General features: G+C 42.0%; 1 protein-coding gene across 4 annotated transcripts in view; it reads right to left on the bottom strand.

Moving 5' to 3' along the window:
* LOC109875513 (tau-tubulin kinase 1) overlaps positions 1-19,389 on the bottom strand; it is a 48,908-nt gene that overhangs the window by 5,101 nt on the left and 24,418 nt on the right. For all 4 annotated transcript variants that reach the window (XM_031799696.1, XM_031799694.1, XM_031799697.1 and 1 more), the window contains exons 11-14: positions 18,190-18,406; positions 17,633-17,814; positions 16,944-17,278; positions 16,412-16,575 (exon numbers count right to left, since the gene is read on the bottom strand). In XM_031799696.1, the coding sequence (XP_031655556.1) occupies positions 16,412-16,575; positions 16,944-17,278; positions 17,633-17,814; positions 18,190-18,406 (898 nt within the window). The remainder of the gene's footprint in view (positions 1-16,411; positions 16,576-16,943; positions 17,279-17,632; positions 17,815-18,189; positions 18,407-19,389) is intronic.

The raw sequence follows: 19,389 nt of genomic DNA on the forward strand, positions 1-19,389 counted from the left end.
CTGGTCAGATGAAAAACTATGTACCGTACAACCTCAAGTAATAGACGAGGCATTTGTGTGCCTACATTAGAGCCCTGCACTGGCATACATTTTGTAAACCTAAACCCATTTTAAGCCCAAACGGTTGTTTCTGCCAAATTTCAGGCCCTAACCAAACGTAAAATCAGAAATAACCTGCTCCGTTAGTGTCCATTAGCTGCTCGTCTTTCTGTCACTCGCTCCCTGCGCTGCTGCATGCACTCTGAATGCCTGTCCATACGGCTCTGTGCATGTGCTTTGTCAATAGCAAAGCCTCTGCTTGCTGTTCTGCACAATGACGAGACAGAGAGCAGTTAAACTAGCTACTACTTTAACAGCTAGTTAAACTAGCTGTTAAACTAGCTACTTTTCGTCACTCTAAACCAAAGGAACATGATTTTCAGTAAAGTAATCTCTCCTGTAGACTCAAACAAATGTATTGTCTTATATTTGACGAGGTTGAAGCACTTCTGACACCATGATATGTACTGCGCAGCAGAGCAGAAGCAAATGGCTCAGCTTCAAAATGTTAATGATCAATTTAGTGATACCCGTACCCTAGTTTTTTTTCCTGCACTCGTGTTATCATTTACACACTGTCAAGTTTCTTGTCTTAAAATACCTCTATTTAAATTATAAAAATACAACTTTTCTTTGACAGAATAATTATTATCCTATTTGACTGTTCATTTTCGGCAGTTCTTACTTTCTCTGGGGCTCTGTACTCCCGATGTTGACTGTTTTTGCGCTTGCCAGTTAGCTAGCAGTTCTCGGCTGTTAGCAGCCAACGGCTAGCAGTTGCTGACTGGCAACAAAGATGGATGACTGTCATACTTTTTTGAAGTCATTAATTACTGAATTATTTAATGTAACAAATCAAATATGAAACCTTGTACACAATTCATGGTAACCGTAAACAATTCATTTAGACCCGACGTTCATTTGAAACACGCGTTTATTTGCTGAAATGTGTGCCGTTGCCCAGCTATTAAAAGGGACAGGCGGCTATTTGAGACTGCGTTTAATTGAAGTTTTACGGTACATCTTCATTTTCAGTAAATTTTCCCTTATGGAGATGCATAAAATATTCAAGTCATTCAACACCTAAGACTTATAGACTGAAAACACTCATTCAAATTCTAGGCTATGGTTGACAAATATGACTCTGCAATTCAAGTGATAATTGTTTACAAGACCAAGTCAGGCTTTTTATATTAACTCAACTTGAAAGCCTAAGGGTTAGGGGACTTTGAGCATACAGTGTACTTTACATGTGCAGTGACTTTGTGTAATGTTATATGTGATATTATGTTACATGTTACACAGGTATCACATCTATGGCATTTTCAATCACTCTTAGTCCATGGCTAAAAGGGATTTCTGCCGCAGTAAACAGTTTACAATATTTCACAACAGAGACTTTGCCCATGTCCTGTGGGTTTCACAGCAGATCTCTCAACCTATACTGCCATCTAGGTTGGGCACCCAGCCTTATGGAACAAGTCATTTTTCAGAATATAGGACAGGATATGCAGAACATATGGAAGATGTGCTCATGTATCAGTGACGTGAACCGAATATGTTTAACTTGCCATCTGATAAATTAAAATAAGAAGGTGCGAATCACAGTCCCTCTTTGTTGCAACTTGAAATTCATTTTTGATCTGTGAGTATACTCCAAGTCAATATTCACATATTAATAATAATAATAATAATAAGGAATTGCATGCCCACAAATTGTGGAAAACAAACGTTCTTTCCTTCGTCGTTGATTTTTAGTTATACAGAAATAACAAAACATGCCGAAAAGCTGCTGTGTTGTTCAATGTATATGTAAACAGGTAAAAGAAATCCCAATTTATGGTTCGCATTGCTCCCATGTTGGGAAATAGAGCCTGCGAGAAGAGCCCTGTGGCTTCAGGCTATTTGGTGTGGGAGAGTGGGAAATGTGGGGAGCCGGTGTTCAAGTATGCTACACATAGCTATGTGTATGGAAAACATTTCCTCACAGGTAAGACAGTTAACTTGTTAAATATTGTCTGCTTGTAACTCCATTCACTACTTGTAGCTTTATAGTCTGTGTTGGCTAGCTTAATGTCGCAGTCGGTAGGTAGCTAGCACTCACTCACACGGCCGCTAGCACCGTCATGAAAAGGAGCATGAGGGAAGCCCTACAATATTCTGTTTTTAAGTAGGCAATGTTGAAAAGTAATCTTTAGACATATTGTACTTTTCTTAAATGTAGTTTTGTAATTGACTAAAACAAGCAGACAAGAAAAGTGTGTTTGAAAAGGCTCACGTTTTTGCTGTGAGCCAATGGGGTAACCTAGGTAACCTCAGGTTGTTTTCCCCACAGGTGAGCAGGGCCGGGACGTTCTATCTAATACCGACTGGGACTATCCCGTTACCAGTGGTAATGTACTGTACATAACTCACAGAAAAAAAATACTGGGTTGTTCCACCAATTGGGTGCCCTTTGAGTAGTATAACTTAGTCAAACATAACCTGATTTCACCAAATGAATAGTTTCACCATATCAAACGAGAGTTCAGTTAACAGGGTTGACCTTAAAATGAGGGACAGAGGCACATAAACCACTGATCACATTAAATATATAATAATCTTTCAGAAATCAACATAACTTATAGCTTTACAATGATGGTGTAGACTTGGGAATTTTTTGGGTTAAGTTGGTTAAAATCTTCCTAAATTCTGAAGAATTTGAGGGACCTTTCAAAATGCTGGCACTTCAGCACGTCTTTATTCATATTATGAAACAGACTTATTGAATTGTCCATGTGGTCTATATTAAAGGGTACTTCATTGAATATAACAGGCTTTTAGAATTCAATATTAGTGCACAATTATTATAATTGTTTCATTTTATTTTGTACTTTTACCCCCAATTTCGTGATATCGAATTGGTAGTTACAGTTTTGTCCCATCGCTGCAACTCCCCTACGGACTTGGGAGAGGCGAAGGTCGAGAGCCATGAGTCCTCCGAAACATGACCCTGCCATGCCGTACTGCTTCTTGACACACTGCTTTCTTAACCCGGAAGCCAGTCACACCAATTTGTTGGAGGAAACAGTCTAGCTGGCGACCGAAGTCAGCTTGCAGGCACCTGGCCCACCACAAGGAGTCGCTAGAGCCGGGTGGGACAAGGGAAAAACATTAAAGGGACGCAAAAGGCACTCATTTAATGGAACAACCCTACTATACATTCATAGCCAGAGTTTGATCTTATTATATATCATGCAAATAGGGTTAGAAATATGAAAACAGTCTTGTACAATACAATTTCTCTGCAAGTCAATTTCAAAATTTCCTGCGTTATTTTTAGAGTTTAGTGACATCCTGTTTTGATTGAGCGTATTATGGCGAGATTTGTTTTACCGAGAACGGACAAAAAAGTTCAAAAACAATGTTTTTTAATAGCAGTGCCAATAATGTCAAGGAACAATTAAGTTTGAAGTTAGCAGCTAATCCACTCTCAGTACATTCACTGAGTAGTGCTCGCTGCGTGGTGCTACACACAAAACGACTAGCATGATTTGCAGAAAATCGTCGAACCAAAGCAGCAGGGAAAATAACTGATAGAACAGTTATCTTTTCTAATCAGAGACAGAGGCGACATTCAGAGAGGGATGCTTGCTTGCTTCTTAGTGCTGTTAAGTAAATGCAAATGTCTTAAATGCAAAGCTTGGCAAAAGTAAAAGTGGTGCATATTTTGTAAGCGTAGCCCTTTAGCGCATTCACAAAAGCAATCATAAAAGAAACATAAGATCCTACTCATTGAGAAGACCAAATAAGAAGGCTGCATGTGGTTATGCCATTTCAGAAATACAGTAGTGTCGTTCCTCTTCACAATTGTTTCAGCAAAACAGGGAACACAAAGCCAAGTGATACATGGTTATTACAAGAAGACATCAGTAAAATATCAGCATAAAACATTCATTAAATGTTGAAAAGACGTCCAAAAAAACTTGGTGTGTAGCAAAATCAGCATACAGTGCAGTGTGAAGCCTGTGATGTCACGGGTCTGAGGTGTAATTCTATACAATTCATTTCTATACTGTAAATTTTTTCACTTGCCTACATCTACAATGCATGCCCTTTACATTATAACTGCTACCCACTTAAGGGTCTGTTACCTCATTGGTTTTTCCATTGGAGAGAAAGTGGCATAAAATGAGTATGGAAATAACCAATACTCTCCCTGGTCTCCTTTCCTCTTAACCTTGTTTCTCCAAAATGGCGTAACATTTTTTTTCCCCCAAGCACCCTTAGCATATCTTATTTATTGCGTTTCTCATCTTTTGCATCAATATTTTCTACCTGGGCCCAATAGTGACCATGTTCTCCTGTTAAGTCCTTTATAAAGTGCAACAGTGAGGTACAGTACTCAGCGGACAATGGAGAAAGAAGTGCTATGTTGATGACTTATCTACACAAATATACTGTCACATACAACAGTCGATCCTGATATACAGTATGTAGCTCACTTCACTGCAAAAATGCACACCAAAACCCACAGAATTCCAATGGCATTTTTGGCTAACTTTGGCTACTTTAATGAATGGTTATGCCATTCGAATGAATGGTTTATGCTATTCTGCAAGAAGATAGATAACATAAATCCCCCCAGTGCAATCCAAACCCTGGCATTATCTATCTATAACAATGATAAAGTTGAAGAGCTGAGCCAATGCAATGGCAGAGATGCCATTCTATGGAGCTTAAACTGTAAGTGCCTGAACTACTTTGGAACCAGATTTCATTTCATAAAACACAGCTGTTTGCATAATACCTGCCTGACATCACAGCTCCTCTAGTTTAGCAGAAGTCCAGCCTAACCACTGGTCCAGGGTCTACCCTCCTTATGGTTAAGGATAGGATTCAGTGTTGGGTGATCTTATCCTAGATCTGTGGTTAGAGACAACTTCTATCTCAAGCAGGAAAATCACAGTCTCTCTGGGTATTACTTTATACGTGCAAGTTTTCCTCCGTCAACATTCACACATAGCAGCTTTGCTACCGATTCCAGACGGCGACGTGATTTCACATTATGACCAAACAAACTTCAGACAACTGTGAAATAACTACTAGGGTGATCTGAAGCTGGAAACAACGTCAGCACAAGACCTGTTCATCGGGAGCTTCATGAAATGGGTTTCCATGGCCGAGCAGCTGCACACAAGCCTAAGATCACCGTGCACAATGCCAAGCGTCGGCTGGAGTGGTGTAAAGCTCGCCGCCATTGGACTCTGGAGCAGTGGAAACGCGTGGAGTGATGAATCACACTTCACCATCTGGCAGTCCAACGGACTAATCTGGGTTTGGCGGATGCCAGGATGCCAGTTTGGTGGAGGAGGAATAATGGCCTGGGTCTGTTTTTCATGGTACGGGCTAGACCCCTTAGTTCCAGTCAAGGGATATCTTAACGCTACAGCATTCAATGACATTCTATACGATTCTGTGCTTTCAACAGTTAGGGGAAGGCCATTTCCTGTTTCAACATAACAATGCCCCTGTGCACAAAGCGAGGTCCCTACAGAAATGGTTTGTCGAGATCGTTGTGGAAGAACTTGACTGGCCTGCACAGAGTCCTGACCTTAAACCCATCACCTTTGGGATGAATTGGAAAGCCGACTGCGAGCCAGGCCTAATCGCCCAACATCAGTGCCCGACCTCACTAATGCTCTTGCGGCTGAATCGAAGCAAGTCCCCGCAGCAATGTTCCAACATGTGGAAAGCCTTCCCAGAAGAGTGGAGGCTGTTATAGCACCAAAGGAGGGACCAACTCCATATTAATGCACATGATTTTGGAATGAGATGTTCGATGAGCAGTTTGTCATGTATTGTAGCACATGTTAATAAATGCTATGTCACGTAACTGAATTAAGAACAGTTATATGAAAGGAGGTTTCACCATTTCTTGCATCATAACGTTCGAATCATGTTACTGTAGCAACAAGCCTTTTTAAAAACTCAAATACATAACACGTTTTAATTCTCAGCAACAAAAGAGTGATCAAATTAAGATTGTACATCTATACAGTACATTGAACTCAACCACGATAACGCTTGTCGTAAAAACATGACACTGAATATTAGAGAAAGGAAGTTTTCCTATTGCAAACCCCCACACCTAATATCCTCACCCTTCAAAAGCCTGCCTAGCCCATTGCTCCAGCATTTCAACGCATAAAAAGCATGGATATGCCAGCAACCGACAGACAAAAGACACCTCTATAAAGTACACCAAAAGCAAGATAAGACATATAGAATATAGCGCCCTGTGCGATAAACATACAGAAGCGGAAATATTTCTGTTTTACACTCCACGAGAACTAGCCTGGTCCCACATCTGTTTGTGCTGTCTTGCCAACTATGGTCATTTTTATGGTTACGGACGTGACAATGATCATAAGTGTTGGCAAGACTCCATAAACAGATCTGGGACCAAGCTACACAAGATCAGTGTGTAGACTGCAGAGCACTTATAGTGCATTACATGCCTTCTCTGGGGAATAATTTAACTCTAATGCTTTGTCACAAGACCCTCGTAACAGTGTCAGGAGCATGACATAACTGACGCCTTGGGATAAACAAGGACAACTTATGACTCTACATTGTTACGGCACCGTTGATAAAGTAGCTGGACTAGTATGTACCTAACTCACAGATTCTGTTATGACTGCTTAAAGTCAGCTATCATTAGAGGCAGTAACTGCTTATGACATCTATATGTCATTATCATGACAGTGCACATAGGTCTTACGAGGAAATATTATTTAAGGAAAGTGTGGTAACTCTTAACTTGTAGCTTACAGGTATAAAGCTTTATTATTAGTTATAAGCATGTATGAGCCTTTATAATGACTTACATTGCATTATAACCTCATCATAATGCCTTATAACCTCATCATAATGCATTATAACCTCATCATAACGCATTATACCTGCACAGGCAAACTGCGATTGGTACATCCATTTTAATATATACCCATTGATTCTTAAAGAAAAAACTTATAATTGCTCAGTTCAACTGTCGTACCCCATCAGAAGCCAAAATATAAGCTTGGTTACCTCCATTGTTTGTAAACAATGTAATTGTTAAACAGCATCCAAACACGGCTAAAACTACAAGTTTGATATCATGGATCTTCATTCCTTGCATCTATAGCTCTGTCTAGGAATTCAAGAATAGTTATTCCTCCCCATCCCTCAGCTGTTTACCAAAACAGTGGTGGGGTGTCCGCCTTGTTATTGTTTGATCAGAAGAGGACTGGCCACCCATCATAGCCTGGTTCTTCTCTAGGTTTCTTCCTAGGTTCTGGCCTTTCTAGGGAGTTTTCCTAGCCACGTGCTTCTACACCTGCATTGCTTGCTGTTTGTGGTTTTAGGCTGGGTTTCTGTACAGCACTTTGAGATATCAGCTGATGTAAGAAGGGCTTTATAAATACATTTGATTTGATCTACAGATTGCCCCTTTAAGCACAGTGTTACCGAAAGCGTTACTGAATTCCTTTAGCTACGCATTGCCGACATGACCTGCATTCGACGACAATCCCTCAAGCCTGCAGCATGAATGGAAAAAGAATGCAATGAAGTTGAACAGTCTCTTAACAGTCTCAGTTTTGTGACTCCTCCGCACAGTACCATTAAATGATGAAGAGGGAAAGGGGAAACATCAAGTTTACACTTTCATCACTTTTTACTCAGATTGCACGTGCAACTCTGACTTTGCAAGGAGCAGACTTTTATGAGTTTATTAAGTGAAAAATATTTTGCCATCAGCACTTTTCTTCTCTTCCTATTCACATTTTTTTTTCAAGTTTAAAAGTTAAAATAAAGTGAGTTGTTTGAACTGTGTTTTAGTTCAGTATGTTTGTGTGTGTCTGAAAGATAATGTGTGCGCAAGCGTGCATGTGTTTGTGTTCTAACCAACCCGTCAAAATAGGTCTCTTTGGGTTTCAAACTGCGATTATGTCCCTGTGTATGTACATAATGGGTGAAAATGAGTATACGCTAATAAATTGTGGCATGCAGAGTGCCCCCCCCCCCTCAGCTTGTGTTCTTATTCATGAGCTTGGCAAGCAATTGCTGGATTTGCGTGCGCGACACGTTCAGGACCGAGTGCCTGCTCCGTGGGCTGCCAGGGCTCTGCAGGGGAGCGTGGCGCCGGTGTGTGGAAGAGTTCATGTGAGCGGGGCTGCTCTCGGCTGAGCGGCTTCGCTGGATGAAGGACCCTCCGGGGTGCGGGTACTGCTCCGTCTCCAGCGTGGATGATGAGAAGACGTAGGAGGCTAGCCTCCGCAGCTGATTGGGCCTCGGGTGGTGCCTGTCATCCTCCAGCTGCAGAAGAGACCAATCAGAAAACAGAAGGAGGGGCATTAGGATGGAAGGGGGAGGGACAACAAGGTCATGCTAACAGACTATAGACCAGTAAATGGTTCACGTTCCAACTCTCATGAAACGGCTTCATTTCCTTGTCTTCTTACCCTTCCTCACCAGTATTCTAAAAGGATTAGATAGTTGAGAGTTATAGGCTTGGGAGCTCAACTATCCAGTACCTTTCAGGTCAGCTGATAAGAGGGTAAAAGAAGGAGACAAGAAAAGGGATCCATATGGAGTATTGGAACATATCTTGTCATACATCTCTCCTTCCCTGTGTGCATGCTGTAAGGGCTCTCGGATGTAGTCCAGAGAGAAACAGGGAGAGGAAGACTCTATGGTTGTCATTACAGCAGAGGCGTTACAGTATGTTCAAACGATAGAAGACAGTATTCTACAAAACAGTTAAGTAGGTTGCCAGATTGGAAGCAAATGAGAGTAGTTTCCGTCTATCTCATAATCGAGGCACAGAGCACGCATTCCCCAACAATGCCATTAAAAACACGCACAAGTACTGCACATGTTCTTCTAGTATGTAAACACATTGAACCTGGGAAAATGCCTGGACACGATCAAATTTCATTACACTCAATTTGACAAAAAAAAAAAATATTGGGAAAAAAAATCACCATTGGAAAATGCAAAATGAATAACATAGATGGTCTCATCAAGCACACGAAACACAAACACACAACGAAGGAAAGGGGATAAATATGGCTCAACAAAAAAAGGAGGAGTTCGGAACAGAAACTAATTAAGAAAAAAACAACAGAAGTAAGGACTATCCTAAACTGTGCTTACCCCAAAACACCACTTTATTTCTTCGCTTGTTGTTCCCATGGCACCCTCGCTTTTTCTCCTCTGGGTGAGTGCAACTTGACATACTGTACTTTTAAGTGATAGGTTGAGCAAATGCATGTTATGTCAAGGAAGAGGTCGCAGGGCAAATAAAACGAGGGTCCTTGACATGTTTGCGATAGCGAGGACTGCCGTACTAGGCACTTGCAGTGAAATCACAAATAAGGCTGGTAAAGCGTGATTGGTGAGGTAAGTAAAATCAACATTTTTGTTTTCTTTTCCGGTAATCCATGACAAGGAAATACAACTGGCACAGGGAATGGGTAAACTGGCCTTGTGGTTTTGAAGGGTCCTTGTGTATTCAGGTTTTTATTCTTACCATACACCTGAGCAAAACGTTCTTTAACATATTTCATGGACATACTGTAACCGTCAGAAAAAGACACTTACAAAATCGTACAAAAAGGTTAAATAGACATCGAATATAAACTTGATCAAATGGTACGCAGACCTACATAACACAAGAGACCTCCCGGACTGGTTTATAATTGATGCAGTGCTAACGGACCCTAGTGGTACATGGATTCTGGGTAATGTGTATTCAAAAAACAATATGTACGATTTTTTTGTTTAAAAGGTTTTTAGGCAGGGCAACAAGGTCAACAATATTAAATTGTAATCTAAGCCAGTGGGAAAAACTGGTTGAGCTCAGGTTGTGTTCTGATTAAATAGTTGTGTTCTGATTAAATAGTTGAAATCATCTGACCAGATGACAACCAAATGATGGTGCCTTTTCCCATGGCTGGATTACCGAATGAGTATGCAGGGCACATGCCCTGGGGCCCTAACCTCCAGGGTGTCCTCCCCCTATTAAACACGTTGGTTGGGGGCCCCCGGAAATGTTCTCTCAGCCTCATGGCAAAATGTATAGAATAGCATGAAATTTGCTATAAAACTGCAAATGTTTCTGTCTGCCCCCAGGCAAAATGTGTAGAATTGCAGGAAATGAGCTTTAAAAATCAGGTTTAATATGATCTGAGCTAGTTTATGTATTTTTATTCAAATTGAAGAGATTGCAATGAGTATAATCGGTTGAAAAGATAAAGGAAGGATTACATGACTTTTTGCACCTGGTTGTAATCTAATGTTGGTTCAACAACAACCTATATAGTCTGCATTTTTCCCAGGGTTGTTGATGTCGTCATGACAAAGATGCCTTTACCTGCTTGTAATCTGATTATCTGACTTCGCTTCAACCAGATCTCAACAAAAGGAAACCTTACAAAAGCATGTTGTGTGAAGTTTTGTATTTGTATACAAAATAGTTTGAGCGTGTGTATTTTGTTCAATTAAAAATAATAAAAACAAATTTGATTTTGGTTTTCAAAGAACAAGGATTTGCTCCCAAAATGAAGTACCTCCAAAATGAAAATAAAATATTTCAAAAGTCATTCTTCCAAAGTAACTCCATTTAAATGACACTCAATCGAGCCAGTGAGTGATAACTGGGTCGTTACATGAAATGAGTCCCTTTTGGGTAGTGTTAATTTGGTGAATGTTTTATTTCACCTCATTGTAACATTCTGTCATGATGAGCACATGTTCAACTTAGTAAAAAAGAGGACTATAGTAAGTGCCTATTAAGTACCAAATAAAGTAACAGGATTAAGTCAGCCATAAAACCCCTTGTGATAGGGGGAACGCAAGCTTGTTGTGTGCAACAGGGAGGGCCAATTGAATGTAAGCTTCAAACATTTTTTTACAGTTAAAACATTTCTAGCCTGTCCACCTATGGGTAACATGGTTGACGTGTTATGTTCAACGCACTCAGTTCTCCACTACAAAACATGGCCAAAAAGGGTAGAACCAGCTCACCTGCCTTACACTATGATTTGACTATATATATTAAATGTTCTTAAAGGGGCCAGTGCAGTCCAAAACTAGATTTTCCTGTGTTTTATAAATATTTCCACACTATGAGGTTGTAATAATTCTGTGAAAATTATGATAATGCACTTTAAGTGTAAAAGCTGTTTGAAAAGACTGCCTGAAATTTCAGCTTGTTTGGCTGGGTGGGATTTTTGAACCAACTGGTGACATCACCAGGTGGTACAAGTTAATAGTCCAATAAAGAGAGTTTGCCCTACTCTCTGCCAATTACAGCTAGTTTTCAAGTTCAAGTAGGCTCCTTCAAATTAGGTCCCTCTCTCAAACCACTAGCAGACAGTTCTAACTAAATTCTTGCTTGAGAAATGTCATTTAGCTAAGGAGCTATTTTGGTTTCTTTTTGGCCTTCTTAATGGAAAATAATCACAGTAAGGTACTTCATTTACCCAGAAATGATTTCATATTGAGATGAAAATGGCTGCATTGGACCTTTAAGAAAAATATATTTAAAAAATAGTTTCAATCATATTAAAAAAGAGAGTTCAGTTCCTGTAACAGGGTGGACCTTAAAGTGAGGAACAGTTTTTTTTCTACTTAAAATTAATCACAAAATAAATATGAATCTTCAGAAATGACTGTCAAAGCAACAAAATAACTAGGGCTTTATGAAATGTTGCAGTTAAGTGGGTTAAACTATTCTGAGATGTCACAGAGTGCACAGAGGAACATGTACACATTTTGGCACTTTAGCAAAACTTAATTCATTTAAAAATCAAATGAATGTATTTCAAGTCTAAGCCTTGGTTGGTTTGGGGGGGTTGGGTAAACAGACGGATTTTAATGGGAATATCGGCCCTAGGGGATGGGTCATTTTTAATATTATAGGCTTTTAAAATCCAATATTGGTGCACAATATCTATTTGAAATATCAAAGGGGCACAACATGGACTCAGTTTGTGGAATGACCCAACTACACTATTGTTTTAATGAATCAATCTGAACTAACTGGATTTAAAACCACATCTCTGTGACTACTGACTGACATTCATGTTAGTTTTGTTCTTTTTTTGTCTGTTGTCCTTTATCAGTGAGGGCCATTGTTTCATTCATATAGAGCTGTATCCTGTTTTCCATTCAAACCTTTCAAATGATCTGGAAGTTATTGCTCACCCTAACCTCATAGATAAATACACCTGTTCGTCGAACATCTCATTCCAAAATCATGGGCTTAAATATGGATTTGGTGCTGCTGTAACATACTCCACTCTTTCTGGGAAAGCTTTCCACTAGATGTTGGAATATTGCTGCAGGGACTTGTTTCCATTCAGCCACTAGAGCATTAGTGAGTTTGGGCACTGATGTTGGGCGATTAGGCCTGGCTCGTTCCAATTCATCCCAAAGGTGTTTGATGGGGTTGAGGTCAGGGCTCTGTGCAGGCCAGTCAAATTCTTCCACACCGATCTCAACAAACCATTTCTGTATGGACCTTTCTTTGTGCATGGGGGTATTGTCATGCTAAAACAGGAAAGGGGCGGCAGGGTAGCCTAGTGGTTAGAGCGTTGGACTAGTAACCGGAAGGTTGTGAGTTCAAACCCCCCAGCTGACAAGGTACAAATCTGTCGTTCTTCCCCTGAACAGGCAGTTAACCCACTGTTCCCAGGCCGTCATTGAAAATAAGAATGTGTTCTTAACTGACTTGCCTGGTTAAATAAAGGTAAAAATAAAATAATATAAAAAATCAAATAAGGGCCTTCCCCCAACTGTTGCCACAAAGTTGGAAGCACAGAATTGTCTAGAAAGTCATTATATACTTTAGCGTTAAGATTTCCCTTCACTGAAATTAAGGGAACTAGCCCAAACCAGGAAAAACAGCCCCAGACCAATACTCCTCCACCAACCTTCACATTTGGCACTCTGCTTTACGGCAGGTAGCATGCTCCTGGCATCCACCAAACCCAGATTCATCCGTCGGACTGCCAGATGGTCATAGGAAGGCCAAAAAAGATCATCGAGGACATCAACCACCCGAGCCTGTTCACACCGCTTCCATCCAGAAGGCGAGGTCAGTACAGGTGCATCAAAGCTGGGACCGAGAGACTGAAAAACAGCTTCTATCTCAAGGCCATCAGACTGTTAAACAGCAATCTCAGAGAGGCTGCTGCATACATTGAGATCCAATCACTGGCCACTTTAATAAATGGATTACTAGTCACTTTATACAATGCACTAAATAATGCCACTTTAATAATGATTACATATCTTACATTACTCATATCACATGTATATACTGTATTTTATACCAACTATTGCACCTTGCCTATGCCACTCGGCCATCGCTCATCCATAGACTGACATATTCTCATTCACCCCTTTAGATTTGTGTTTATTAGGTAGTTGTTAGGGAATTGTTACATTACTTGTTAGATATTACTGCACTGTTGGAACTAGAAGCACAAGCATTTCGCTACACTCGCATTAACATCTGCTAACCATGTGTATGTGAAACACAATTTGATGAAGTGTGATTTGTCACTCCAGAGTCCAATGGCGGCGAGCTTCACACCACTCCAGGCAATGCGTGGCATTGCGCATGGTGATCTTAGGCTTGTGTGTGGCTGCTCAGCCACCCATTTCATGAAGCTCCCGACAAACAGGTCTTGTGCTGACATTGCTTCCAGAGGCAGTTTGGAACTCGGTAGTGAGTGTTGCAATCGAGGACAGATGATTTTTAAGCGCTGCACGTGTCAGCACTCGGTGGCCACGTTCTGTGAGCTTGTGTGGCCTGCCACTTTGCAGCTGAGCCTTTGTTGCTCCTAGACGTTTCCACTTCACAATAACAGCACTTACAGTTGACCGGGGCAGCTCTAGCAGGTCAAAAATTTGCCAAACTGACTTGTGGTGGCATCCCATGACAGTGCCACGTTGAAAGCCACTGAGCTCTTCAGTAAGGCCGTTCTACTGCCAATGTTTCTATGGAGATTGCATGGCTGTGTGTTTGATTTCATACACTGGTCAGGCTGATATAGCCGAATCCACTAATTTCAGGGGGTGTCCATATACTTTTCTTTGTATCGTATTCATACTCTGCTCTGAGTTAGGTTGTTTTGAGGGATGTTTTGTGGCACCCTCTAGTGTTGGGCGCAGGGGAATAAAAATAAAGAACCAGTGTTACTGTACTCACACCATGTGTATGGGCCTCCCATTAGACATACACAGTAGCACATAGTAAGCAATGTATGACTCTTTTCAGCATGCATAGTTTATGCAAATCAGGGTTCTCCAACTCTAGGGAGATACTGGATGTGCAGGTTTTTTCCCCAACCCAGCACTAACACCTGTTTCCAATAATCAACTCATCATGACCTTCATTCAACCAGGGATGTCAAACTCAAAACAGTCTATCCATCATTTTGGGACTTTTTGATGCTCCCTGATTGTGTGAGCTGGACACAGTCAAGAACATTTATGTATGTAGGTCCATTATCATTTCTACACAGTTTCGATTTGGTTTTAGTCATTTTAAAGTATATTGAGTTTGTCCCCCCCCCCACCAAAAAAAAAAAAGAATCAAACCACCCGTGGTCCGGATTGGACCTCCTCGCAGGCAGGATCCGAGCTCTGGGCCGCACGTTTGACACTTGTGCCATATGCCAACCAGTGATTGAGCGTTGGAAAACAAAGCATTTATGAATCTCTTTGATCTCTTTGCTCATGGATGTGTCTTTGGTTCATACTTAAAGGCCTGTTTCTTGACACATATTTGTGTACAAAGCGGTATTTCAGAGTTGAAAGTGTAACGTGACAAAAATGAAATATAATACAGATATCATTGTTGGGCAAAATAGTATGATTGCATTACATTCTCACCTAGAAGACCCCTGAAGAACTGAACCCTAATGGATGCTACGGGGACATTGGTTTTAATAATAAAAAGAAACATTTTGTCAACTTCAATTGTTCTCCAAGAAATTGCTGAATTTCCTCTATAATTCACCTAAAAGACTTGAACATTCTGAACATTTTCTTTGTGCATCTTTTTATGTATGAGGTAACGGTCAGCTTAATCACATTTTGGTGGCAGCGGTGGGATATGTTTCCCTAGCCTGATGGGAAGACCCACGGTTTAAATGTTTTAATTGAACATTTTCAACCAAAGGTTTTCATGTCAGGAATTTATAACACTGATGTCAAGAACGTGTTCGGTATGAAGAAAACCTTTCGAAACTTGGTGGCACCACCTGAACATGTCCAAAGATTATATTTCTCTTACAAAAAACCTTTTGCTACGGCTATCTGGATGTTTGTTACATTATTCTCATCAGAATGACAAAGTGTCATCATGTATGCATATATCTTGTTTCATCAGTGTGCCATAACGAGGGCATCAAGTGCAGTGCAATCCTAACGGATGTCAACCCGAATACAGGGACGTACTGGGACCAGGAATCTTCCCGGGGTATGGACCAGCCCATCTGGCATTTGCCGGAACTGTACAATAAGAAAATGCTCGTGGAGTCATTGAGAAAACTATTGAGAAAATATTGTAGAAATACATTGGGGGGAATGCACCTATCAAAAACAACCCTACTCATGCCACCATCTCACCCAAAAAGCATAAACTGTTCAATAATTATTATATGTAATGCTACATCTGATCGGATGCTGGAATATGCAGTTAGCAAAGCCACGTCTCCCATTCATACCGTATCATTACAAAACAATGGTTAAAACCAAAAGTCATGGGCAAAACCAAACTGATGGAAAGGAACAATTTGTGCCTGCTGACACAGAAAAAGGCACGTTTTCTCTCTTTACACTGGCAGGATATGTCACACCAATGACAGTGTGAATGACACTAAAATGGCTGCAGGAATAATGGTCGCCCCCCTCCAAGGTATTCACTTCCCACTGGCTTGCAAAATTGTAGGGTTGCAAAATTCCCAGGTTTTCGAGAAAGATTACTTGAATTATAAGGAAATAAGACAGAAATCCGTGAATCATCCAACTGAGATTTCTGGAAAAACAGGTAATTTGGGTTAAATTATCGGAATTTTGCAACCCTTGGCTTAACCCTACCCCCAGGTTTAGCACTGCATGTTAATGGACATCCCGACCAGAGGGGGCACCGAACAGCTCATCTTTACATAATCTGGATAGATCAACAACACCCACCGCTAAGGTGGGTCTCATCCATATCATCTAAAGATTAACCGCACTGTGCAGCAGGCGACCAAGCTCTGAGCCGACTACCATGAACATGCAAGGAGAGAAGCCTCCCTCCACCGATAAGGTTGGCCCGATCTCTTACCGGTCTTTGGGGTCCGATAGGACGGCCTGACGGGAGTGAATGACAGGGCGACATGGCGGGGCTTCCCCCACTTCTTCTGGAGGCTTCCTCCTCGGTGAGCGTGAGCATGCCCCGGCTGCTGTTGGTTGTGTGGGTCGTCTTGGGCCGCACCACCATCTCCGCCCCTAAAACAAAAGATTGGTTAGGAATCTAGTACCCTTTTCACACTATCATGCCAACCGGAACCAAACTGTGATGGGTTGAATATTTAATTTTCATATTGTCCTTTTCAGCACAGTTCCAGCAAATGTGATGGATGCATAACCAGGTCAGCTCAGTACAAATGCTTTGGTTCGGCTCAGTAGCGTGAAAAGTGTTTTCCGGATTAAGTCAAACGTTAAATAATATTTTATTGTCAGAGGAGAGATGAGCATCATCGTCAACACAACTTGTACAGAATAGAACAGAACTGAATACAACAGAACTGAATAGAACAAAATTTAACTGACTGAAATTTCACATTATTGAATGTACATAAAACCTTCAGGCCCACCTCCTCCCCGCAGCTTCCTCCTCTCCTCTCCCTCCTCCAGGGGCCTCAGCTCCTCAGGCTCCTCATCGGTGGTGCCCGACGTGGTGGGCTGGAAGTCCCTCAGCTCCGTCTCCTTGTCAATGATCACCCACTCCTTGCTATCAAAGTCTTCCTCCTCTGCTAGCGGCACCGATCTGATAAAGGCATTGCTGTGGGCTTCCTGGTCCACGGACGCCACCGAGCCCTCGCCGTGCCGCCCGCGCTGCAGGCCGTCGTCCACAGACAGCATCATGGCCGGTTGGGACGAGTACATGTGGCGCGAGGGCGAGCCCAGGATGTCCATGCGGGACCTGATACTGTGGCACACAGATATGTACACATACACACAGGTACAAGCACAAGGACGTAGAAGTGCACATAGACACACAAGCACGCACAAACAGATGCAACAAAAGACCAAAAGAACACACACATTAAGTATTGAATTAAGTATTAAAGTGGAGGGCTATAATAGATAGGCTTATAGCAGTTACACAGACCCTAACCCAAAGGACTTTCCTGGAACGCCTAAGAGACTAATGTAGCTAGGTACAATACTAAATGTATTTTAGCATAATGCACTTCCTGGTTAACTACTATACTTAAATACTACTATACTAAAAGCTAGTACAGGTCTGTAACGAATACTAGAGCTGGTTTGTAGTGGTCACCTTTGGCCATAGCCGTCGACGGCCCTCCCATCAGCGGCCGACATGCGGTCTGACTCTGGGCTGTTGATGCGGCGGTACCGGAGGGAGCGCACCTGGCCACTGGGGGACTCTGGGGCCCCTCCTGCCCAGCACGGCGACATGGGACAGGCCCCTCTGCTGGGTTCATCCCCCTCCTGGGCCCCCTGCAGACACAGAGGGGAGAGGAGGGGAAGGGAAAGGGGAGGGGAAAGGAGAGACAGGAGGTCACGATGGTGTATGCTAAACAGTAATTAATTCTAAAATGTGTCTATTACCACTGCTAGGAGTTTAAAGGGTAGGCCTTCGCCTGTCTAGTGTACACATTTTCTGTCTGGATGTTCATCTCAGTCTGTGCATCTGTATGTCCGTCTATCGTCTTCTACCCAGCCAACCATCAATCGATCCCATATTTTTAATTAATAAAAAATGCTAAAAATACTGTTATCAACAAACAGTTATAAGCTACGCTAGAACAACATCTACATAGATGCCATACAGTAAAATGTTGTGTTCTCCCCTCATCCCTCCCCCTTACTCACCTTGCCCAGGCTGATCCTGAGTTTGTTGCGGTTGAAGTCGGTGTCCTCCCATCCCTCGCCCTTTGCGGGCGTCTGGCCACCGCCCTCGCCCCCCTGGCGGCTCCCACTGGGAGGCAGGGCCGGAGGGGCATTCTCCTGGTCGCTGAGGTGCTCATCCTGGAGCACGTTCTCTGTGTTCTCTCTCTGGAGGTCTCCGGGCACCGGGGTGTTTAGGGCTCTGTGGGAGAAGATGGATGGGAGTTGCGGGATGGGTTCAGGTTAAATCAGTTGATTAAGATCAGCGGCGGCCCAAGGATGTACACAATGCATATTATAAACACATGTATAACACCTACATGTGAAGACTACCCTGGGGCGCCCCTAGGCTACCCTGGGGTGGCAGGGTAGCCTAGTGGTTAAGAGCATTGGACTAGTAACCGGAAGGTTGCAAGTTCAAACCCACGAGCTGACAAGGTACAAATCTGTCCTTCTACCCCTGAACAGGCAGTTAACCCACTGTTCCTAGGCCGTCATTGAAAATAAGAATTTGTTCTTAACTGACTTGCCTAGTTAAATAAAGGTAAAATAAAAATATATGTCCACTGGGAATGCAGGTTTTTGTTCCAGCCCTACTCAATTCCAAAATGTTTTTTATTTTTTTATTTCCTGAATTATGGGGGTGTAACCATGCACTTAATTAATGCACTTTGTACAGGCAACCCTCAAAGTTCAGTAAACATCTATTTATTCAGTGAAACATTGATTGTAACTGGTATTTCAAAGTCCTTTTACAGCCTAGTTTAGAATTCAATATCATGCATTTCAAAGGGTTTGGATGAGCAGTGTGGCAGTAGCCTCGAGGTATGACAGCAATACTGACGGACACAAAACCTGTTCTTTCTCATTTGCTCTGGGAGGCTCAGGATGCCTCCTAAATGGCACCCTATTCCCCACATAGTGCAATATGACGTCAAAGTGCACTACTTAGGGAATAGGGTGCCATTTAGGATAGAGCCTCATGTGTGATGACGACCAAAACACTAACGATGTCTCCAGAGATAAGGATGTCGTGTTCGCAAGGGAAGTCATGCAGCTGTGTGTAGTGTGTGCGTGTCTAGGCAGCCTGAACATTAAAGAGCTTCAAACCAGACAGTCATCAGAGAGAGAGAGAATCTTCAAAAATAATATATTTGGGTGAGTGAGTCAAACAATAGCTCCCAT

The sequence above is a fragment of the Oncorhynchus kisutch genome, linkage group LG20 (genome assembly GCF_002021735.2).
Source record: "Oncorhynchus kisutch isolate 150728-3 linkage group LG20, Okis_V2, whole genome shotgun sequence".
Taxonomy (NCBI): Eukaryota; Metazoa; Chordata; class Actinopteri; order Salmoniformes; family Salmonidae; genus Oncorhynchus; species Oncorhynchus kisutch.